Below are 25,799 nucleotides of genomic sequence, written 5' to 3'. Positions count from 1 at the left end.
TAATTTGCTGGCAATAGTCTTAGAAGGTATTATGTGTAAATACTCCCAGCTCCACAAATGTAGTGCCCCCAGTTCACAATATGGGCCGGATGTAATGGACCGCGAGATGGCCAGAGCTCAGAGACTCGTACGTTTTTTTTTTTAAAAACAGCAAACATTTACATGGCAAACCTGATCTGGTTTTGCCTTGTTAATGTTAGCTGCTTTAAAAAAAACGCACAAGTTTGTCTGGTGTCTCGGAGCTCCGGCCGTTTCGCACGCCCTATATGTCACAGTGCCCCGTCCACCAATGCTGATGATGTAGCTACAGTATATGTGGGGGGCCCCCTCTGTATAGAGTGCCCTCTTGCTATTCCGATGCTGACTAGAGCTCTGTAGCTCTATATATTCATATTCTGGAGATGTCATGGAGATACTGTATATAAAAAAAAATAAAAAATAGGCTTGCTTGAAGTGATCAACGTAGATACTTCTTCTTGTGCATTCCCATTGAATAATGTCAAGCTAACTTTTAAACAAAAATTGGTACTGGAGCTCCCTTCTTTTGAGTACTGAACACACAAAATTAAGGAAACGCAAAAGGCTTTTATGGCCTTAAGCAATACACAATCGAAATGGTAGATGCATGGCTTTTTACATTTCCGTAAAAATATCTGTGAAATGTTTTATTCATTTAAAATAATTGTTTTAGAATTCAATAATTACTTTGACATTAATACTGCACAGCTTATGATTGATAAATTCATTTTGTAGATACCTGTATTGCAGGTGGTGCAGAGCTTATTGCAGCAAACAGGGCCCCATATAAAAGAATTAGGCATACTCTGAGTGTACTATATTTAAATATTTGTTTTGGTTAGCTCGAGATTGTTAAATTATGCAAATGACACATGCTGCAATGCCTGATTGTAATATGATCTAAACCAGTCGTATCATTATTGAGTATGAAAGATGTTACCATCGTTCATACGCAATAATGATACGAATGGTTTAGATCAGATTACAGGGAAGATGACCACAGATCATGCCAATGACCATCCCGGAAATGATTTGAATGCTCGGCCAGATTCTGGATTTCATCCATATTGGCCAAATGGGATATTGGTCCTGCCACCTGCTGCTAACACACACACACACACACACACACACACACACACACACACACACACACACACACACACACACACACACACACACACACACACACACACACACACACACTAAAAGCATCAACATTAAATGCACCGAAGCACCAATCACTGCAATAAACTGTACGTCCTCGGTTTATGTTTACAGTATCAGATATCTTATTTTAGCGTTTACTACTGTGCAATTTTCAATATTCTATTTAAAATCTTGCAACAAGGGTTTGATGTCAACCGCCAGTGGAGTTAAACTTGATCTATTACTGAAATCTGGGGTTCATGTGCTGCACTGTGTATTCCATCTCGCCATCCCCCGTCCTGAAGCCATAGGGTAACTTTGTTCTATCAGTCCTGCTGACATCAATGGATCCCTGTGTCCGTAAAACACGCTTGAGTTGATCGAAGATCTCATGATCTGGGACAGCCAATGTGTTAAGGTTATATCCCATCATTCTTGTAATGGTTTCTCTGAAGTCAACAAGCTGAAGAATGAACACATTTAAAGAAAAAAAATTATAAGAAGTTAAATTTCGCCGCCATTGTTTTCCGTGTCTTGCAGATGGGTCACCTTTGCGCAGTTGGTTAGCAAATCAGGTTGGCGGGAGGGAAAATCTTATCTCTTAACACTTGCCAACTTTATCATTAAACCTTTTCTAAAACTCTTCACAGCTACTCTGTCTACCTGTCTAAAACACCTCTTAATTACAATTTGGGGTTGGTAAGAAAAGCACAGTTCCTGTTATGTTCTTTACGAAGACAAATTTAAAAACCCATTCTTCCTAAAAGATACATCACAAGATCTATGGGACAAAAAAAGCTTTTATTATTCCCAGGTATTGTATAAAGTCTCTTAAAGTTCTCAAGTACCTGCAAGTTCCAGCCCCAAAAAACTATTTAATGAGCTTTTTTTAAGAGTTGCTAAAAAGATACTAATGATTCACTTTAAAAGCGAAGTGTACCTGTTTTTCTCTCCTTGCCACTTCTTCAAGAGCCCTTTTGGTTGTGCGTAGCTCATTAGTGACTGCCTCTACCATCTGCTGACTCCTCAATTTCTCTCCCACAGTCTCATGTTCAGTGTAGTCCAGCTCTGTTTTCAGGCTTACCACCTTCTTAGCGGCTTTCTCCTTAATTTTTTCTAAGTTTTCTAAAGATTTGCTTAGCAGTTCTATGGTTTTCTTCTGCTGGTTGATTTTCTCCTACAAGATGGGAAAATGTGTTACAAACTGAAATGAGTAGAGCTTTCTAAGCACCCATATAATCTATGTACGTGATAAAGTTTCATTCAATTTTGTATAAACTTGGTACCCTTCAGATAAATGTATATTTATCTCAATGTACATTGTTTTTATTTAATTAGCTTATTTTGTTGCAATTGGAAAATCTCTAGAAACAGAATTATTTTAAAAAAGTAACTAGAATTTGGTAAATATTTATTTAAATTCTAACTTTTTGTTCTTGTAATTAAAGTTGCATATCATACTTTGAACTCACCAATCAGATTGGAGATTTTTCCAGTAAATGAAAAAGCTTGTTAGGGTTCAAGTAAATTCTCTACTGGACTTTTGTTTTTTTTAAAGCTAAAATAGGATTTTAATTACCTACCGGTAAATCCTTTTCTCGTAGTCTGTAGGGGATACTGGGAATCCATTTAGTACCACGGGGTATAGACGGGTCCACTAGGAGCCAAAGGCACTATAGAAGTCTGACTGTGCTGGCTCCTCCCTCTATGCCCCTCCTACCAGACTCAGTCTAGGAAACTGTGCCCGAGGAGACGGACATACCTTGAGAGAAGGCTATAGAAAAGGAAAGTGTTGAGAATTCGAACCAGCACAACCAGAACAAGAGGAAAGCCATGCTAACCAAACTTGCAAACAGGGACAGCAACAGCTAAACCAAACAACATTACTTAACCAAGTAACAGCGCAGGAAGAACGAAGCACCGGGCGGGCGCCCAGTATCCCCTACAGACTATGAGAAAAGGATTTACCGGTATGTAATTAAAACTCTATTTTCTCTTACGTCCTAGGGGATACTGGGAATCCATTTAGTACCATGGGGAAGTACCAAAGCTCCTAAACCGGGTGGGAGAGTGCTGAGGTTCCTGCAGAACTGATTGACCAAACTGAAGGTCCTCAGAGGCCAAAGTATCGAACTTGTAAAACTTAGCAAACGTGTTCGACCCCGACCAAGTAGCTGCTCGGCAGAGCTGTAAAGCTGAGACACCCTGGGCAGCCAACCTAGAAGAGTGGACTTGAACAGATTTTGGAATCGGCAAACCTGCCGTGGAATAAGCATGCTGGATAGTGAGCCTGATCCAGCGTTCACTGGACTGCTTTGAAGCAGGACACCCAATTTTATTGGGATCATAAAGAACGAACAGCGAGTCCGATATTCTGTGACTAGCTGTTCTCTTCACATAGACCTTCAAAGCCCTTACGACAGCCAAAGACTTTGAAGTAGCCGAAGCGCCCGTAATAGCCGGAACCACAATAGGTTGGTTGATGTGAAACGCAGACACCACCTTAGGAAGAAATTGCTGATGAGTCCTGAGTTCAGCTCTGTCCTCATGGAAAATTAAGCAGGGGCTCTTGTGAGACAACGCCCCCGGCTCCGACACACGTCTTGCTGAAGCCAATGTCAACAGTGTGACGGTCTTCCACGTAAGATACTTTACGTCTACCTCCTGTAAAGGTTCAAACCAGTCCAATTGGAGGAACTGCAACACTAAATTGAGATCCCAAGGTGGTTGGATGTGCAGAACACCTTTCAAGAACGTCTGGACATCAGGGAGAGAAGCCAATTGTTTCTGAAAGAAAATAGACAAGGCTGAAATCTGAACTTTTATGGAGCCTAGGAGTAGGCTCACATCCACTCCCGACTACGGAAAAAGCAGGAAACGTCCCAGATGAAATTCCACCATAGAATATTGTCTGCTCCCACACCAAGAGACATATTTCTTCCAGATACGATGGTAATGTTTAGATGTTACCTCCTTTCTGGCTTGGATCATAGTCAGGATGACCTTGTCAGGAATCCTTTTCCTGGCTAGAATCAGCCATTCAACTTCCATGACGTTAAACGTAGCCGTGGTAAGTTTTGATAGATAAACGGGTCCTGTTGCAGAAGATCCTCTCGAAGAGGCAGAGGCCATGGATCTTCGATCAGCATCTCAGAAGACCCGCATACCAGGCCCTTCGTGGCCAGTCCAGAGCAATGAGGATTGCTTGAACCTTTTCCCTTTTAATTCTTTTTAGAATTTTTGGGATCAGAGGAATGGGAGAAAACAAGTACACCAGCTGGTAGACCAACGGAGTTGTCAGGGCGTCTACCGCCACTGCCTGTGGGTCCCTCGACCTGGAACTGTACTGCTTGAGCTTCTTGTTAAGTCTAGAGGCCATCATGTTGATTTGTGGATACCCCCACTGACGTGTCAACCACCAGAACACCTCTGGGTGAAAGCCCCATTCCCTCAGGTGCAGTTCGTGTATGCTGAGGAAGTCTACTTCCTAGTTGTCTACTCCCGAAATGAAGATCGCCGATAACACTACAGCGTTTTTTTTCCGCCCAGAGGAGAATTCTTGATACCTCTGACATTGCGGCTCTGCTTTCCCTTCTGCCCTGTCGGTTGATGTACTTTACCGCCATCACATTGTCCGACTGGACCTGAATAACCTGATTCTGAAGAAAAGACAAGGCCTGCAGAAGGGCGTTGTAGATAGCCCTGAGTTCCAGGATGTTTTTTGGAAGGACGACATCCTGACTTGACCATCTTCCTTGAAACTGCACTCCCTGGATGACTGCTCCCCAACCTCTGCGGCTTGCGTCCGTGGTTAGCAGAATCCAATTCTGAATGCTGAACCTTCGACCCTCGACTAGGTGAGAAGTCTGTAGCCACCACAGGAGGGAGATCCTGGCTTTTGGTGACAGACGAATCCTCTGGTGCATGTGAAGATGCGATCCGGACTACTTGCCCAACAGATCCAGCTGGAAGGGCCTCGCATAAAACCTTCCATACTGAATTGCTTCGTAAGAAGCCACCAGTTCGCTAGAAGGCGTATACAGAGATGCACTGGGATTCGGGACGGCTTCTGGGTGGAGGCCCCATTCTCCTGGATGGAGATTGTGTCTGCTGAGGAAGTCTGCTTCCCAGTTGTCCACTCCTGGAATGAAAATTGCTGACAGAGCTTTTGCATGTCTTTCTGCCCAGAGGAGTATCTTTGTCACCTCTGCCATTGCCACTCTGCTTTTTGTTCCGCCCTGGCGGTTTATGTAAGCTACTGCCGTTACATTGTCTGACTGGATCTGTATGAGATGACCTTGAAGAAGGTGTGCCGCTTGATGAAGGCTGTTGTACACAGCTCTCAATTCCAGAATGTTTATGTGAAGGACTACTTCTTGACTTGACCATCGTCCTTGGAAGCTTTCCCCTTGCGTGACTGCTCCCCAACCTCGGAGGCTTGCATCTGTGTTCACCAGGATCCAAGTCTGAATCCTGAACCTGCGTCCCTTTAGGAGGTGAGAACTTTGAAGCCACCACAAGAGTGAAATTCTTGCTTTTGTTGACAGGATTTTCCTCCGGTGCATGTGTAGGTGCGATCCGGACCACTTGTCCAGTAGGTCCCATTGGAACACCCCGGCATGGAATCGGCCAAATTGTAGAGCCTCGTAGGCCGCTACCATCTTACCCAGCAGGCGGATGCACTGATGAATTGATAGGCGTGCTGATTTTAAAACTTGTTTGACCATCCTCTGGATCTCCAGAGCCTTTTCCACCGGTAGGAATACTTTCTGTGCTTCCGTGTCCAATATCATTCCCAGAAATGATAACCGCATTGTGGGTTCCAATTGTGATTTTGGAAGGTTTATGATCCAACTGTGCTGTTGAAGCACCGTCAGGGAAAGTGCAATGTTCTGCACTAGTTTCTCCCTGGATCTCGCTTTTATGAGGAGATCGTCCAAGTATGGGATGACTTTGACTCCTTTCTTGCGAAGAAGAACCATCATCTCCGCCATCACCTTGGTGAATATTCTCGGAGCCGTGGAGAGCCCGAAAGGCAATGTTTGGAACTGGTAGTGGCAGTCCTGCACCGCAAACCTCAGGTATGCCTGATGCGGCGGGTAGATGGGAACATGTAAATAAGCATCTTTGATGTCAATCAATACCAGAAATTCCTTTTCCTCCAAGCTGGAGATCACCACTCTCAGGGACTCCATCTTCAATTAGAACCTTTTCAAATAAAGGTTCAGAGTCTTTAGGTTTAAAATCGGTCTGACCGAGCCATCCGGTTTCGGCACTACAAACAGGCTTGAATAAAACCCTTTTTCCTGTTGTGACACAGGAACTAAGGAAATTACATTGTCTTAACATAATTTCTGTATTGCGTTCTGCACTTTTGCTCTGTCCTGAACAGAAGCTGGTAAGGCTGATTTGAAAAAATGGCATGGGGGAAGGTCCTGAAATTCCAATTTGTACCCTTGGGATACTATCTGCAATACCCAAGGATCCAGATCTGAGTGAACCCAGACCTGGCTGAAAGACAGTAGATGTGCCCCCACCCGATCGTACTCCCGCAGGGGAGCCCCAGCGTCATGCTGAGGTTTTAGCAGGCTTCTGCTCCTGCGAGCCTGATGGTGTTGTAGATTTTTTTACCCCTTCCTCGCCCTCTTCCTGCGAAGAAAGGGGTACCCTTTGCCTTTTTGGACTTGTTGGGCTGAAAGGATTGCATCGTATGAGAATGAAATCCTTTCCTAGGTGGAGCAGCTGCGGAAGGCAGAAATGCTGACTTGCCTGATGTAGTTGTTGAAAACATGGCATCCAGCTTATCTCCAAAGAGGGCTTCTCCATTGTAAGGAAGTGCCTCAATGTTCTTTTTTGATTCCGCATCAGCATTCCATTGGCGGATCCACAGCGCCCTGCGGGCTGAAATTGCCATAGAGGAGGATATTGAACTCATCAACCCAATATCCTTCATAGCTTCAACTAAGTAACCTGCAGCATCTTTGATATGGCCGAGAGTTAGGACTATTTCATCCCTGTCAACTGTGTCTATGTTAACCAGCAAGTTGTCAGACCATTTTTCCACAGCGTTACCCACCCACGCACAAGCAATGGTGGGCCTGAGCACCGTTCTGTTAGCCGTATATATGGATTTCAGGGTTGTTTCTAATTTACGGTCAGCTGGATCTTTTAATGAGGCTGAACCAGGGGCAGGCAAAACAATTTTCTTAGACAGCCGAGAAACCGAGGTGTCTATCATTGGGGGGGGGGGGGGGGGGGTCTCCCATTTGTGCCTGTCTTCCTCAGGGAAAGGGTACGCTACACGCATCCTTCTGTGAAGGGTAAATTTCTTCTCTGGGTTAGCCCAGGATTCTTCAAAGAACGCATTCAAATCGTTTGAAGGAGGAAAAGTCACAACCTGCTTTTTATTTAATTTAAAATAATCCTTTTCTTCAGGGACCAGTGTTGCTTCAGGAAACTCCAAAACTTCCTTTATAGTAACTATCATACATTGTATGCTTTTGGCTAATTTGGGGTCTACCCCTCTCAAATCCCCAGTGTCGACGTCAGAGTCGGAATCTGTGTCTGTGCATTATCTGGGCCAGAGACCTTTTCTGGGAACTGGATGGGACCAGAGTGGATGATATGGAGGGGTCAGTAAACAGTGCATCGTCCACAGACTGCCTCCAATATTTAGTCTGTTGTTCAGACTCAGAGAATTTCTTTGCAAGCATTGACATATTCTTTTGCAACATTCTCGCCCACTCCGGCTCCTTCTGAGAGGGAAGGGCCACCATACTACCCTCTTGTGTATCTAAAATGGGTTCTTCCGGGGAAGAAGCCTTATTGTGAATTGTGAATTGTGGAAGCACTTACAGCGCATATACCAATAATAGGCCCACAGACCTAATTATAATGAACACTCTCTGCCCCTTCTATAACACCCTGTACTTGTATCAGCGTTGTCATGAGGAGAAACAGCGTTCAGGAGCTTCACACTAGAGTTTCTGCAGGAGAAAATGGCACCCAGTGAGTGTTCTGGCAAGTCTGACGAGAAGCCCCGCCCTTCAGCCTCAGCAATGTAATATTTATACTGGCTGGGGATGGCACATCAGTGGCTGTACATGTATGTACCCTTTTTGCCAGTGTGAGTAAGGTTTTAAAACATGCCCTCAGAGCGCGCCCCCCACCCCCCCGCGCTCTGCACCCTTGTGCTGAGAGACATGGCGCGCAGCGTCCCTCCGCTGCGCGTGTACCTGTATGCCACCAACGACGTACCGGAGGATCCCCTCTCTGCAGGACTCCGGTAATATACTCACCAGCCTTCTGACTTCTGGCTCTGTTAGTGGGTGGCGGCAGTGCTGTGGGAGTGAACGCTGGCCAGGCTTGGGCTGTGTTCAGTAACCTTCAGGAGCTAATGGTGTCCTGTCAGTGGAAGCAGAACCATTAACTAACTGAGAAGTTGGTTCCTACTTTCCCCCCTAAGTCTAATGAAGCAGGGAAGCTGTTGCCAGAAGCTTCCCTGTAAAATAAAAAACCTAAGAAAGTATTTTTCCAGCAAAGCTCCGTAGAGCTCCACTAGTGTGCATCCAGTCTCCTGGGCACATTTTCTAAACTGAGGTCTGGAGGAGGGGCATAGAGGGAGGAGCCAGTTCACACTGTTGAAAAGTCTTAAAGTGCCGAAGGCTCCTGCGGAACCGTCTATACCCCCATGGTACTAAACTGGACCCCAGCATCCTCTAGGACGTAAGAGAAATGCTGGATCTGCTCATAGTGAAGCCCCGCCCCTTCAATGGCGCGCGGCCTTCCCGCTCTTCTTTATACTGGCTGATGTGTCTGAGTTCATAAAATGGAGACATTCCCCTTTTATGGCTGCAGTGCCAGTCTGGGTACTGTGTACACTACATGTACTTAGTCAGGAGACTCAGTCCGCCCCATGTAGAAACCGTGCATCTCCATACCCTCATGCCGCCATAATGGCCGCAACCTGCTACGCAGGACGCTGGCTTACTACTCACCACTCTTCATTCTTCTGGCTTTGTTAGGGGTGGCGGTGTGCTGTGGGAATGTATACTCGCCGCGGTGGGGCTTGTGAATAGTTCCCTCAGGAGCTAGCGTCCTGTCAGCGGGGAACGGGACCATTAACCATTAGTGGTCTGGGCCATTCCCCCCCTTAAGTCCCAAGAAGCAGGCAGGCTGGGGCCATCCAGTCCTGCCTGAAAATAACAAACTTTAAAAATAAAAATGCAGAAAACTCTTCAGGAGCTTCCAGAGACGTGACCGGCTCCTCCGGGCACATTTTCTAAACTGAGTCTGGTAGGAGGCACATAGAGGGAGGAGCCAGCACACACAGTCAAACTTCAATAGTGCCCATGGCTCCTAGTGGACCCGTCTATACCCCATGGTACTAAATGGATTCTCAGTATCCCTTAGGACAGTGATTTTCAACCTTTTATAACTTGCGGCACACCGAACGATATTTTTTAATTGCCAAGGCACACCATCAGTCCCCCACGGGAAAAAAAAAACAAAGACTTTGGCCCCCCACAGTAAAACAAAAAGCCCCCCACACACACACATTGGCCTCCACAGAAAAAAAGATTACATTATTCCCCATAGAAAAAACAATCACATTGCACCCCACATAAATTACATTGCCCCTTACATACAATATATTCCTCCCCACATAAGTTACATTGCCCCCCCATATACATTGCTCCCCAAATAAGTTACATTGCCCCCCACATACTTTGCTCCCTACATAAGTTACATTGCCCCCCCCTCCCCCCCATACATTATTCCCCACAAATATTAGCCCCTACCGTCATCTGTCCTCCTCCTTGTCTGTCCCTCAGTGGCGGGGGTTGCTTACAGTGCTGCGAGCACTGTGCAGCAGGCGGGCAGGTGTGGGTGCAGATGCCTGCCAGCGGGCGGCAGGTGTGGATGCGGGAGGGTGGCGGGCAGGAGGGAGGGCAGGTGTGGATGCGGGAGGGTGGCGGGCAGGAGGGAGGGCAGGTGTGGATGCGGGAGGGTGGCGGGCAGGAGGGAGGGCAGGTTTGGATGCGGGAGGGTGGCGGGCAGGAGGGAGGGCAGGTTTGGATGCGGGAGGGTGGCGGGCAGGAGGGAGGGCAGGTTTGGATGCGGGAGGGTGACGGGCAGGAGGGAGGGCAGGTGTGGATGCGGGCGGGCTGCCTGGCTTATGGGATGCGGCGGGCGTGACCTATGATGTCACCGCTGCATCTCCATGGCATAGGTCATGGCCCGTGCGCACTTGAGTCTGAGCCTCCCAGGGGATCCCAGCGCTGTGGCTGCCTGGGCTCACAGTTCGTTTTGAAGGTGCGACAGCGGCTCTGGCTCCGCGGCACACCTTACAACCGGTCACGGCACACTAGTGTGCCAAGGCACACCGGTTGAAAATGCCTGCCTTAGGACATAAGAGAAATATTATTTATTGCCACGCAGCGGGATCGTGCGCTCGCCACAGGTTCTATTCCCGCTCTATCGGTGTCGTGGACACCCATGAGTGGGAGTAGTCCCTGTTAATCGGCATGTCGACTGTCGGGCGTTCGATCGCTCGGGAACCCGGCGTTGGCATGGTGACTGCCGGGATCCTGAACGGCGGTCACATGACCGCATCCCGTATTTTTTATAAGCTGACATGAATAATAGATTTTTCAAAGCTGGAGCTTCTCTATCTTGCATCACTTTGTATTAGAAAAGAAGAGGAAGACTGTGCACAGAAACCTAAAATGTTATGGGAATTATAGTCAGTATGCCATAACTACTACAGTATATTCCGTTTTCACTACTCTAGTCGGTCAGTGGCATTGTCATACCGAACTTGTTCATATTGCTGTAGTAAATTGCAAAATATAGAAGTACAGTAACTTATGTACCTCAACACCATATTTTGTGGTGCCTTATAGATAAGTGATAATGATGATGATGATGATGATGATAAATACAGCATATACTAATGGATGCTTGAACATTTCAAATAATTATTTATTCTAGTTGTAATTTAGATTATTCCGGGAGTGGCTATATATTAGAACAATGGGAATAAAAGAAATGTTTTATTTCTACGGCTACAGTACAACTGTTAAGCCAGAAGTAATGCAGATATCTTGAAACTCCTGATGAGTGACTATACTTTTCTTTTTCCTGTTACTGTAAGGAGTAAAGAGACGCACTGTATAATTCTTCGCTAAACTTTCTAAAGTGGCGCGCTCACCTTTAGAGCATTCAGATCGACAAGCTGAGCCGTTAAGTTTTGATTAGCAATTTTCATGTCACTGAGCTGTCCTTGGAGTCTCTCGACCTTCTTCTGCAATTTTTGGGCTGTCATAGTCTCTGCATTTTCAGCACTCAAGAAGGCTTGGTGCTCGTTTTCTCTTTCGAGCTGTTTGATTTTCTTCTGTAGTTGTTCCATTTGTGAAGATTTTAACTCTAGTTTTTCCTTCAGAGAATTCACCTGCACAGATACAATCAATTATTTAAAATAAAAAAATATTAATATTGTGGGTTTTATCTGAAATGTTTTGCAACTTGATGCCTCTAATCATTATATTCCTCCTGTGCTTCATATAGATACCATCAAGTGAGATATCTGGAGCTACAATATGTTTACATAGAGGAAGCCCACACCACCTAGTAACATGGCTGGAGGTAGGCCATAACATCAACTAGCTAATTACCAGAAGACCACATCATCTAGTGACATGACTGAAGGTAGAACAAATCCCTACTAGCTAACTACAGAAAACCGCACCACCTAGTAACATGGCTGGAGGCAGGATATAACGTCAACTAGCTAATTAGAAGAAAACAACACCACCTAGTAGTAGGTAGAACAACACCACCGAGGTAGAACAAATCATCAACTAACTAACTACAAGGAAGACCACACCACCCTGAGACAGAAAGGTTTCTTCACAGTAAGGACAATACGTATTTAGAATTCCCTGCCTGGGAGTGTAGTAATGGCGGACTCGATCATTACTTTTAAGAATGGGCTAGATAAATTCCTAACGGATAAGGCTATACAGGGTTATGGGGGATAAATCATGCACTAAAGTAAAAAAAATAAAAAGACAAATGGACATAACGGCTAAACATTCACCACAGTTAATATTAGTTTTAAAATATTAAAGTAGAGGAGATCACTAACAGTTTGAACTCGATGGACAAATTGTCTTTTTTCAACCTCAGAAACTTTGTTACTTAGTAACATGACTGGAGGTAGAATACAACATCAACTAACTAATTATAAAAAGACAACACCACCTAGAGACATGGGTCGAGGTAGAACAAACCATCGGCTAGCTAACTAGGGGAAGACCACACCACCAAGTGACAAGGCTGGAGGCAGAACACACCATTAACTAACTAATGACAGGAAGACCGCACCACCTAGTGACATGGCTGGAGGCAGAACACACCATAAACTAACTAATGACAGGAAGACCGCACCACCTAGTGACATGGCTGGAGGCAGAACACACCATAAACTAGCTAACGACAGGAAGACCGCACCACCAAGTGACATGGCTGGAGGCAGAACACACCATAAACTAGCTAACGACAGGAAGACCGCACCACCAAGTGACATGGCTGGAGGTAGACCATAACATCAACTAACTAATTAGAAGAAGACCACACCACCAAGTGACGTGGCTAGGGATAGGTGAGGCACACCAACTTACATAGCTGGAAGTACAACACATGATCAAGTAAAATGACTGGGTGGAAGTAAAGCGTATTAAGTTACACAGTTTCAAGTATAACCCACAATCAGGTGCCATGGCAGGATAAAGGTAAAATATACCAAGTTACCCAGCTAAGGGATAACACACAACCAATGGCACAGACAGGTATTGCACTCCAAGTGACATAACTCTATGTAGGACACTCCAGATGAATATGCCAGTGACAAGTGACATACAGTATATAAAGTGGATATGAACAAGCCAAGTGACATGCTGCAGACAGAGGTAGCATATACCAAGTGACAGATCTCTAGGTAGGATACACCAAGTGATGTACAGTGACTGGAGATAGAACATACCAAATTTTGGGTGGAAGAACAAACCACCAAGCGACATACCGAGCTAGAGGAAGAATAAACCAAGCTACACAGATGGTGGTGGAAAATTTCAAGGGCTATATTTACGAAGCAGTGGTTTTTGTAAACTTAACGCTTCTCTGCAGGTTTGAGGTGAAAATTTAAAGCAGCACTAACATGAAGTGTAAAGCCCGACATGCTTTACAGTTCTAGCTAACCTTAGAAACATAGAATTTGATGGCAGACAAGGACCACACGGCCCAACTAGTATGTCCTAAACAAATGTACACACTAGGTTTAATTTTTGTCAGGGACTAATTAGCCTACCTGTATATTTTTGGATTGTGGGAGGAAACCAGAGTACCCGGAGGAAACCCACGCAAGTACGGGGAGAATATACAAATTACACGCAGTTGGGGCCGCGGTGGAAATCGAACCCATGAACTCAGTGCTGTGGGACAGTAATGCTAACCACTAGACCATCCGTTCTGCCCCAAATCTTTATCAAGTCCATTCTATAAAAGGATAGGTCAACACTGATTGGTTCCTATCGGCCGATGTCTCCACTTGTCCACTCTTTGGAAGTATTGATACCTTCCTCCCTACGTAACTTAGCTGGAGGAAAAACACACTTACAAGGTGGCGACTGAGACAGTGAAAAAAGAGACAGCAGAGACAGAAGCGAGAGAGAGGCGGCAAGGAATGAATGAGTATGCTCATATTCCAGGGCATTACTGTGTGCATATAACTGTTATTGGGTATACTGGTTTTACTGATTGACATGTTAATCAATAGCCAATTCCTTAATAAGCATAATTTTCATATTACTGTTGATGACAGTCAACAATTGGAGGTGCGGAAGAGTTTAAAGAGAAAAAAATAACGATATGGAGCCTTAGTAGCATAAAGAACCTGCTAAGATTGTGTTTCTAAGACATAACAGGGCGCAGAAAGAATCATGGGGGGTCATTCCGAGTTGATCGCTAGCTGCTTTCGTTCGCAGCGATCAGGCCAAAAATCGGCACTTCTGCATATGCGTACTATTACAACGAACGATGTCGTTTTACACAAGGTCTTGCGAAGCTTTTCAGTCGCACTGCTGGCCGCAGAGTGATTGACATGAAGTAGGCGTTTCTGGGTGTCAACTGACCGTTTTCAGGGAGTGTTCGGAAAAACGCAGGCGTGCCGGGAAAAACGCAGGCGTGTATGGGCGAACGCCGGGCGGGTTTATGACGTCAAAACAGTAACTGAACAGTCTGAAGTGATCGCAAGCGCTGAGTAGGTCTGAAGCTACTCTGAAACTGCACAAAATTATTTTGTAGCCACTGTGCGATCCTTACGTTTGCACTTCTGCTAAGCTAAAATACACTCCCAGTGGGAGGCGCAGTGGTGCAAGTGGGCGGGTACGGGTGGGTACGGCGTACCCGTAAGAATTTAGCCGTGGGTACGCCGTACCCACACCGACGGGCCGCCGCTCCTCTTCCCTCCATCCCTCCCTCTGCTGCTCCACGCCGCACACGCCGTCCCCGCCGCTGATGTGAGGGGAGGAGAGCGCAGCCTGCTCACGGATCGGCGCTGAATTAAACTGAGACACCCGCCGGAGACTGAGGGGAAGGAGAGGCGCAGGGTGCACTCTCCTCCCCTCACACAGACAGACGGCAGCGGTGAGCAGGGGAGGAGGGGGGAGGGAAACGTATACCTGACACTGGGGGATATCTGGCACTGGGGGGGCATGTTATACCTGGCACTGGGGGATATCTGGCACTGGGGGGGCATGTATACCTGGCACTGGGGGATATCTGGCACTGGGGGGGCATGTTATACCTGGCACTGGGGGATATCTGGCACTGGGGGGGCATGTATACCTGGCACTGGGGGCATATCTGGCACTGTAGGGGCATTTCTGTATCTGGCACGGGGGGCAATGTATATCTGACACAGTGGGGGCATTTGTGTATCTGGCACTGTGGGGCAATGTGTATCTGACACTGTGAGGCAATGTATGGCACTCTGGGGGCATTTCTGTATCTGGCACTGTGGGGCAATGTGTATCTGGCACTGTGAGGCAATGAATATCTGGCACTGTGGGGACATTTGTGTATCTTGCACTCTGGGGACATTTGTGTATCTGGCACTCTGGGGACATTTGTATATCTGGCACTGTGGGGCAATGTGTATCTGGCACTGTGGGGCAATGTGCATCTGGCACTGTGGGGCAATGTGTGTCTGGCACTGTGAGGCAATGTGCATCTGGCACTCTGGGGACATTTGTGTATCTGGCACTCTGGGGACATTTGTGTATCTGGCACTGTGGGGCAATGTGCATCTGGCACTGTGGGGTAATGTGCATCTGGCACTGTGGGGTAATGTGTATCTGGCACTGTGGGGCAATGTATATCTGGCACTGTGGGGCAACGTGTATCTGGCTCTATTGGGGTCATACGTGTATCTGCCCCTCCCCCCATATCACGCCCCCATTTTCACTGGCCACGCCCCATGTGGAATTTGGCCACACCCATTTTTTTGCGCTCGCGCCTACCCGTAAGACATTTTTTCTACTTGCACCACTGGGGAGGCGGCATAGCGTTTGCACGGCTGCTAAAAACTGCTAGCGAGCAATCAACTCGGAATGACCACCCATGTACATAGGACAAAGATTGTATATTTTAAATGTGATGCTTTTAATTATTTGTGCCTCTAAATTTTAATTTTCTAACCACAATGATTATAATTCTTTGTCCAATCATCATGCATCAAGACTCTTATCCTTAAAAACTATGCCTACATAACATGTAAGGGTTTGAGTGAGCAGGAAACATGCTGTACTGTGGAAGCAAACTACAGAAGATCTGATTGTCTCCTTGTAGTCACTTGACCTACTAATAATTGTGCTTTGTCCTATCTACACTGAACGTAGCCTCAGATAGTCATTTGTAAAGTAAAAGATGTAAAAGCAAACTAGATTAAAATAAGCATAATTTCTGCAGTTTATTTATAAAAAACCTCACACTTATTTATTTATTATTTATTTATTAACAGTTTCTTATATAGCACAGCATATTCCGTTGCGCTTTACAATTAGAACAACAGTAATAGAACAAAACTGGGTAAAAACAGACAGACAGAGGTAGGAAGGCCCTGCTCGCAAGCTTACAATCTATAGGGAAATAGGCATAGATACACAAGGATTGATGCTACCTATTGCATAATGGTCCACCAGATTGCTAGGTTCTTAATGGGTTGTATGATGATACCCCACAAAGTTATCCAAGTGTCAGGAGGGTGTGAGACTAAAGAAAGACAAGATATGTGATGTTATGAATACTCTACAGAGGATGTAATTAGATAGGGAAGTACTGAAGGTTATGTGGGTGGGTCTGGAATTTGATAGGCTTGTCTGAAGAGGTGAGTTTTCAGGGAACATTTAAAGGTTTGGAGACTAGAGGCGAGTCTTACTGTGCGTGGGAGGGCATTCCACAGAGTGGGTGAAGCCCGGATAAAGTCCTGTAATTTTGAGTGTGAACAAGTAATGCGTGTGGATGAGAGACGTAGGTCTTGTGCAGAGCGGAGAGGTCGGGTAGGGAGATATTTTGAGATGAGTGAAGAGATGTATGTTGGTGCAGTTTGGTTAATAGCCTTGTATGTGAGTAAAAGTATTTTATATTTAATACGGTAGAATACCGGTAACCAATGGAGGGACTGACATAGCGGATCTGCAGACGATGAACGTCTGGCAAGGAAGATTAGCCTCGCAGCTGCATTCAAAATGGATTGTAGTGGTGAGAGCTTATGTTTGGGAAGACCGGTCAGGAGACTATTACAATAATCAATGCGGGAGATAATGAGAGCATGGATTAGAGTTTTTGCTGTGTCTTGTGTAAGATAAGGGCGTATTTTGGATATGTTTCTTAGATGTATGTAACATGATCTTGAGACAGATTGAATGTGGGTAACAAAGGACAGTTCAGAGTCAAGAATGACACCTAGGCAGCGAGCTTGTGGGGTAGGGGTGATTGCAGAGTTCTCAGCAGTGATAGAGATATCAGGTTGGAAACTACTATTGGCCGGTGGAAATATAATTAATTCTGTTTTGGAAATATTAAGTTTGAGGTGGCGAGATGTCATCCAAGATGAAATGGCAGAAAGGCATTCAGTGACACGGCCCAATACAGATGGTGACAAATCAGGGGAGGATAGGTAGATTTGAGTATCATCCGCATACAGATGGTACTGAAATCCGAAAGAGTTGATTAGTTTGCCAAGAGATGTGGTATAGATAGAGAAAAGCAGAGGACCTAGGACTGAGCCTTGCGGTACTCCAACTGAGAGAGGTAGCGAAGGAGAGGTGGAATCAGAGAAACGAACACTGAAGGAGCGATTAGATAGGTAGGATGAGAACCAAGAAAGGGCTGTGTCCTGAATACCTAGGGATTGTAGTGTTTGTATGAGAAGAGAGTGGTCAACAGTGTCAAAAGCAGCAGAGAGATCAAGGAGAATAAGTAGAGAGAAATGTCCTTTAGATTTAGCAGTGACCAAATCATTCACTACCTTAGTCAGTGCTGTCTCTGTGGAGTGTTGGGCACGAAATCCTGACTGAAGTGGGTCCAGTAGGCTGTGTGAGTTAAGAAAGTGTGTGAGGCGAGTGTAGGCAAGTCTCTCCAGTAGCTTGGAGGGGCATGGGAGCTGAGAGATGGGACGGTAGTTAGAGAGAGTGTTCGGGTCAGAGTTTTGTTTTTTCAGAATGGGAGTAATCACTGCATGCTTGTATAGAGAAGGAAAGATACCAGTAGACAGGGAGAGATTACAGATTTTCGTTAAGGTTGGGATGAGCACAGTAGACAGAGCTTTACTAATTTGTGAGGGTATAGAGTCAAGGGGAGAGGTATTAGAGTAGGCAGATGAAAAGAGTGCAGATGCACAAGCTCGCTGCCTAGGTGTCATCCTTGACTCTGATCTGTCCTTTGTTCCCCACATTCAATCTGTCTCAAGATCATGTTACATGCATCTAAAAAACATATCCAAAATACGACCATACCTTACACAAGACACTGCTAAAACTCTGATCCACGCTCTCATTATCTCCCGCATTGATTATTGCAATAGTCTCCTAACTGGTCTTCCCAAAACAAGACTCTCACCACTACAATCCATTCTGAATGCAGCGGCGAGGCTTATCTTCCTCGCTAGACGTTCATCGTCTGCAGATCCATTCTGTCAGTCCCTCCATTGGTTACCTGTACTCTACCGCATTCAATATAAAATACTTTTACTCACACACAAGGCCATTAACCAAACTACACCAACGTACATCACTTCGCTTATCACAAAATATCTCCCAACCCGACCTCTTCGCTCTTCACAAGATCTGCGTCTCTCATCCACACTCATTACTCGCTCCCACTCACGACTGCAGGACTTTCATCGGGCTGCACCCACTCTGTGGAATGCCCTACCACGCACAATAAGACTCTCCTCTAGTCTCCAAACCTTCAAGCGTTCCCTGAAAACTCACCTCTTTAGGCAAGCGTATCAAATTCCTGAACCGCCCACATAACTTTCATAAACCTTCCTATCAAATTACATCCACTCTTTACAGTCCACACATATCCTCACATGTCTTCTCATTCTATGCAATAGATAGCACCTTTCCTTATGTACACATGCCTATTTCCCTATAGATTGTAAGCTTACGAGCAGGGCCTTCCTACCTCTATGACTGTTATCACCCAGTTTGTTATTGTTATTTCAAATTGTAAAGCGCAACGGAATTTGCTGCGCTATATAAGAAACTGTTAATAAATAAATAAATAATACTTCATCTTCATTTGTAGGATCAAAGGAAGAGAAGGTGTTAGAGGGTTCAGGCAGGGAATTGAGCAGGTCACTTGCTGTGGAAGAGCATACCATTTCATTTCGGATCTTGTCAATCTTGTCCTTGAAATAGGAAGCAAGATCTTGCGCACTGACAGTGGCTGGTGGGTTAGGTGAGGGAGGGACAAGAAGTGATTTAAATGTATTAAAAAGTTGCTTGGGGTTAGAGGCTTGAGCAGAGATGATAGATTTAAAATATGTTTGTTTGGCAGTGTCCAGAGCAGTACGATAAGAGTGGTAGGTGGTCTTATATGTGAGAAAGTCACTTGAACTACGAGATTTACGCCACTGGCGTTCAACTTTTCGTGAGAGTTTTTGTAAGTGTCACACTTCTAAATATATTCAGACTATGTCGTATTCATATGATCTAAACAGTGAGTATAAAGACTAATATTAGGGACCAATAGATACCTTTTTCTGTAGGTTATAGATAAGAGGTTTGTTGTCGCTCAAAAATTCTTTATCCCTCTTACAAATGTCCTCTGCCCTGTTCAGTAACATGTCGTACTGCGATACGAGGCTCTCAGATGACATGTCTTGGTTTATCTTCAACTTCTCAGCCAACTGCAGTAAGAATTTCTTGAACTATAAAAGAGCAATGGTGAATATACTGTACAAATGCTTTGGTAACAGTACTTCTAAAAAGGGGTTCAGTATGATTTACCGACGGACACAATACTGACGGTCATAATCCCAACAGCCATTGACCTCCAGTCAAAATACTGACATTCATCATGCTGAATATGTTCAAAATGCCGACAGTCAGAATACCGAAGTTCGAAATGCCGACATGTCAAAAAAACTACATGAGTTTTTCTGGGGGGTTTTGGTGTCTATGGGGTGTATTCAATAAGATTCGGATCCATTCCGACATGCATTTGTCGGAATGGGTTACCACAACCCCTACCCAAGGGACAGCCAAATACAACTGTCGGATTTGGCCGTACCAGGGGTCGTGTCCTGCCGCTGCTGTCAGCGGCTACCGGGTGTGCTGACAGCGGCGGCAGGGGATGCAGATTGCGGCGGCTGGCGAGGGTGAGCTGGATGGCGGCAGAGGGAGCTGAGATCGGTGGCCGGTGGGGGGAGCTGGCGGCCGGGGGACGTCTGCGACAGTGGAGGGAGGTGCTGCAGGTAGAGAGATGCCTGGCCGTGGGGATGGCCATGAAAGGTACCTCTCATCCCCATAGCCCGCCGCACCGCTCCCCGTCTCCTCGCCTCAATCCGACTTGTTTTCAAGTCGGATTGAGTCTGTCGGAAAAGGGGCCAAAACCTGTCGGATTTGGCCCCATTTCCGACAGAAGCACGCGGATCGGGAATTCCCGACTTGTCGGAAAAAAACTGCCTCTAATGAATAGGTCGGAACCCCTTCCGAACTATTTCTGTCGGAAGCTGCCGTCCTTCCGACAAGACGGCAGCTTCCGACAGTTATTGAGTACACCAATATGTCGACATGGACACCATCTAAGTGTACCGCGTCCCCTCGCATGGCTTACTGCGCCCGACATGCTTCGGGCATGGTTATATTCCCCCTCCAGGTCCACTGGGATGGCAAAGTATGAATAAGTCTATTTTGGGGCAAACATTTCTTAAAAACGCATGTTGGCATTTCGACATGTCACCATTTCAAATGTCGGTATTCTGACTATGTCGGCATTTTGAAAATGTAAGCATAATAAATGTCTGCATTTTGACTGTCTCAATATTTTGACTGTCGGTCAATGGCTGTCGGGATTATGACCGTCGGTATTGTGTCTGTCGGTAAATCAACTGCTACCCCTAAAAAGTATCTATTTAGAGCCTTACCTGAATGCACTGTATGGCAAATCGCAATGTGTGTCGATTTAGGCTATATGTAAACATAAAGTGGCAGATGTACAAAGCCTTGGTGAGTGATAAATTGGAGAGAGATAAAGTATGAACCACTTACCGCCTAACTGTTATTTGCCAAACAGCCTGAATCATGGCAGTAAGGAGATGACTGGCTGGTACATTATCAAGGCTTAGTACATCTGCCCCAGAGTTTTACCTGGCCGTACGTGGAAAATAGCTGTTAATATGTGTGTTTTTAATTGCTGATATTGAGTAGCAAATAACTTCAAATCCAGCCTATACATGCGTCCGGAATGTTCTAAGACACTTTGGCGTGTATACTCACCCATATAAAAATGTAATTTAGGACTAAAACATAGATCATGGGCCTTATAATCATGTCAAACGGAAATTTTCCAATTTGTTGTTTATAGCAAGCAAGTTAATTACATGTTAGGATGAATAATTGCAGTGTTAGCATAATTATGTGAAACTGAATTTGGAAAAATGATGGTAAAACAGAATTTTTCATATATTAGCTCATTGTGGCAGATGTATTAAGCCTGGAGAAGCCATAAAGAAGTGGTAAAGCAGTGATAGCGCACCAGCCAATCAGCTCCTAACTGTCAATTTACATATTGGATCTGATTGGCTGGTGCGTTATCACCTTGCACTTATCACTGGTTTATCACTTCTCCAGGCTTAATACATCTGCCCCGTTGTTCCCTGTATAATGCCCATAAATTAAAAAAAAAAAAAAATCTTTTAAAAAATCGTTTAGTTGGGTGTCACCGGTAGTTTTAAGAATTCATTTATTTAATTAAATATTTCTTTAGTACTAAAAAATATTACTGTAAAATAAAATGACTTATTGTATTTTGCATGATATTAGTTGCAGTTCATTATAAAACAAAGGAACTAGTTCCCTTACGCACATTATAAAACAGACATCTCATATTAATCTTTTAAATGCATGTAAAGCACAAAGGTTTGATACGATTATTACCTAACCTCTTTTATGAAGTGCTTCCAACAACCTATTTTGTCAAGTGTTATGCCATCGCCGAATCCCCAGCTTTTGAGAAGTTATTATGATGCTGCTGTCAGCTAGATAACTAATACTTAAAAATGATACTGCACTGAACTGATAAAGTAGTTTGTAAAGCATGTTCCATTTGAAAAGGTGATACCTATATTCAGAAGATGTAGTACGACGACATTTAATGTGTCATTAAAACTTTTAGAGGCATATAAAGCCGTTAAACTCTTTGCATGTAAATTTATATGTAAACTGTAAAATAAATAGATTTCTTTTTCGTCAGTAAAGTAAATCTTGCCTCAATTGTTGCTTTGTCTTTAGTAGATATGAACATGTCAGAGGGGCTATAAAAACTATCCACCCTTTTAGGCATTATTTTCAATATTTCATTTTATCGAGAAGTGGAAACTAAGGCCCTCATTCCGAGTTGTTCGCTCGTTAGCTGCTTTTAGCAGCATTGCACACGCTAGGCCGCCGCTCTCTGGGAGTGTATCTTGGCATAGCAGAATTGCGAACAAAAGATTAGCAGAATTGCGAATAGAAATTTCTTAGCAGTTTCTGTGTAGCTCGAGACTTACTCCTACACTGCGATCAGTTCAGTCAGTTTCGTTCCTGGTTTGACGTCACAAACACACCCAACGTTCGCCCAGACACTCCCCCGTTTCTTCAGACACTCCCGCGTTTTTCCCAGAAACGCCAGCGTTTTTTCGCACACACCCATAAAACGTCCAGAAACACCCACTTCCTGTCAATCACACTCCGATCACCACAACGATGAAATTTCTTCGTTAGGCCGTGAGGAAAATACCAAACTTTTTTGCAAATTTACTTGGCGCAGGCGCACTGCGAACGTTGCGCATGCGCAGTTTGCGACTAATCGCTCCATTGCGAAAAAATCTTACGAGCGAACAACTCGGAATGAGGGCCTAAATGTATTAATCAGGAATTAGTACCGCTAATCCGGGCAGAAATATGCTTTAATGAGAAATAAAAAAAAATCCTGCAATGATTCTTCCTATTTAATTACTAATAAAGAAACAGACAATTGATCCTCACACAAAAATTATAAATAAATAGATACCGTAAATAAATGTTGTATGCATGTGTGCGTGTGTATATATATATATATACCGTATATACTCGAGTATAAGCCGACTTTTTCAGCACTTTTTTTTGTGCTGAAAAAGCCACCTCGGCTTATACTCGAGTCAGCGTTAGTGCCAGATATGCCCCACAGTGCCAGGTGTGCCAGATATGCCCGACAGTGCTAGATACTTACCCTCCGTCGCACCCGCGCTGTCTTCTGAAGGAGGGACACGGAGAGCGCAGTGCGCGGCTCTCCTGTGTCCCTCCTGCATCTCCAGCGGCAGCGGCGTCTGAGTGGTAAAGGAAGTGCACGAACCGGCACTTCCTTTAACACACGCCGCTGCCGCCGGAGATGCAGGAGGGACACAGGAGAGCCGCGCGATGCGCTCTCCGTGTCCCTCCTTCAGAAGACAGCGCGGGAGCGACGAAGGGGAAGTATCTAGCACTGTGGGGCATATCTGGCACACCTGACACTGTGGGGCATATCTGGCACACCTGGCACTGTGGGGCATATCTGGCACACCTGGCACTGTGGGGCATATCTGGCACTGTGGGGCACATCTGGCACACCTGGCACTGTGGGGCATATCTGGCACACCTGGCACTGTGGGGCATATCTGGCACACCTGGCACTGTGGGGCATATCTGGCACTGTGGGGCACATCTGGCACATCTGGCACTGTGGGGCATATCTGGCACTGTGGGGCATATCTGGCACATCTGGCACTGTGGGGCATATCTGGCACTGTGGGGCATATCTGGCACTGTGGGGCATATCTGGCACATCTGGCACTGTGGGGCATATCTGGCACATCTGGCACTGTGGGGCATATCTGGCACTGTGGGGCATATCTGGCACTATGAGGTCTGTGTACGGGTAGAGCTGCATTTCCCACCCTAGGCTTATACTCGAGTCAATAAGTTTTCCCAGGTTTTTGTGGTAAAATTAGGTGCCTCGGCTTATATTCGGGTCGACTTATACTCGAGTATATACGGTATATACAGGTTGAGTATCCCTTATCCAAAATGCTTGGGACCTGAGGTAATTTGGATATGGGATTTTTCCGTATTTTGGAATAATTGCATACCATACTGATATATCATGGTGATGGGACCCAAGTCTAAGCACAGAATGCATTTATGTTTCATATACACCTTATACACACAGCCTGAAGGTCATTTTAGCCAATATTTTTTATAACTTTGTGCATTAAACAAAGTGTGTGTACATTCACACAATTCATTTATGTTTCATATACACCTTATACACACAGCCTGAAGGTCATTTAATACAATATTTTTAACAACTTTGTGTATTAAACAAAGTTTGTGTACATTGAGCCATCAAAAAACAAAGGTTTCACTATCTCACTCTCACTCAAAAAATTCCGTATTTCGGAATATTTGGATATGGGATACTCAACCTGTATATATATATAAAAAGCAAAAAACTGCGGCACTCAGGGACTGGTGTAATATCAATGTATTAGTCAAAAAATTACACCCATCGATGTTTCGGGGAATTTAACCCCTTTCTCAAGATGTAAGAGTAATTATTAAGGGTCATTCCAGGATATCGATTTTAATTGTATTTAAACACTTGCATTGGGAGATGGTGCTGCTTGAATACAAATATTCTAGCAAGTGCTAGAGGGGTAGGCTCCCTGTGGAACTACAACTGTTGTGGAACTAAACATCCCAGCATGCCCTATCACAGTTTTAGCATGCCCTAACTGAAAAACTATGGCAAGGCATGTTGGGATCTGTAGATCCACAGTATCTGGAGTGACTGTAGTAGCCATTTAAGGATAGCTATTATTTAATAAGTACATTGTAGAACATGTTATCTAGATTTTGCTCCATTAATTTTGCCCTCTATGTTATTTTTGTCTATAAAGCATTAAGCTCCCACAGCCGTGGTTCATGATAGGGACAGCGCACTTGGCTTGAACCTAACTGACACAAAAGACAAAACAGAGGTGAGATCTTATTTAAGTCTTTATAAGCAATGGATTTAATATTTGAACTGAACTACCCCTTAATGCATTGGTGGTCATTCCGAGTTGATCGCTCGCTAGCAGTTTTTAGCAGCCGTGCAAACGCTATGCCGCCTCCCACTGGGAGTGTATTTTAGCTTAGCAGAAGTGCGAACGAAAGGATCGTAGAGCGGCTACAAAGTTTTTTTGTGCAGTTTTAGAGTAGCTCAAAACCTACTCAGCGCTTGCGATGACTTCAGACTGTTCAGTTCCTGTTTTGACGTCACGAACATTTGCATTTTACTGTGAACACTACAAATATACAAAAGTCCAGTGTTCTCCCCAGGGTGTTTTTCATGGATGCACCACTTGGCATTTTATCAAAACTGATCAGCTCTTAATCCTTTCCAATGTCTGTGATCGACAACCAGGGAGTCGCAGCATCAGGTACCAAGGTGCCGCTGGCCAATACAAAAGTATGCTGGGGCATAGAGTGCCAGCCAGCAGAGGGCGCCATAAACAGCCGTGAGCAACAAAAAATGCTCAGTGCACAGAGTCACTCCTGCTGGAAGAAGGATTCGAGGGGCACCCCTCTGCCTCAGCCCCAGCTCACCCTGCAGAGAAGGCAAGCACTGCAGGCACACAGCCTCCCCCTCCCCTATCCGGAGCATGCCAAATAGTAAGAAAGATGTGGGGTGGGGTGGGGTAGGGGGATGCACAATGTGCTACTGCTTCCCTCCTGTGATAGGGTCGGACCACCCCTGCAGACACAAGTCCTCACTTCCCTCCTTTCCCCGACTACTCCATAATG

At 45.1% G+C, this 25,799-nt stretch overlaps 1 protein-coding gene across 5 annotated transcripts in view; it reads right to left on the bottom strand.

Moving 5' to 3' along the window:
- Positions 1-1,283: 1,283 nt before the first annotated feature.
- The window catches only part of LOC134980424 (coiled-coil domain-containing protein 170-like), a 129,210-nt gene continuing 104,694 nt past the window's right edge, over positions 1,284-25,799 (bottom strand). For all 5 annotated transcript variants that reach the window (XM_063947237.1, XM_063947240.1, XM_063947239.1 and 2 more), the window contains 4 exons: positions 19,490-19,663; positions 11,378-11,617; positions 2,105-2,341; positions 1,284-1,627 (listed from right to left, as the gene is read on the bottom strand). In XM_063947237.1, coding sequence (XP_063803307.1) covers positions 1,406-1,627; positions 2,105-2,341; positions 11,378-11,617; positions 19,490-19,663 — 873 coding nt within the window. In that variant the 3' untranslated portion in view covers positions 1,284-1,405. The remainder of the gene's footprint in view (positions 1,628-2,104; positions 2,342-11,377; positions 11,618-19,489; positions 19,664-25,799) is intronic.

The sequence above is a fragment of the Pseudophryne corroboree genome, chromosome 12 (genome assembly GCF_028390025.1).
Source record: "Pseudophryne corroboree isolate aPseCor3 chromosome 12, aPseCor3.hap2, whole genome shotgun sequence".
Lineage (NCBI taxonomy): Eukaryota > Metazoa > Chordata > Amphibia > Anura > Myobatrachidae > Pseudophryne > Pseudophryne corroboree.
Note: the sequence above shows the minus strand (reverse complement) of the source record. Positions and strands in the feature narration are given on the sequence as shown.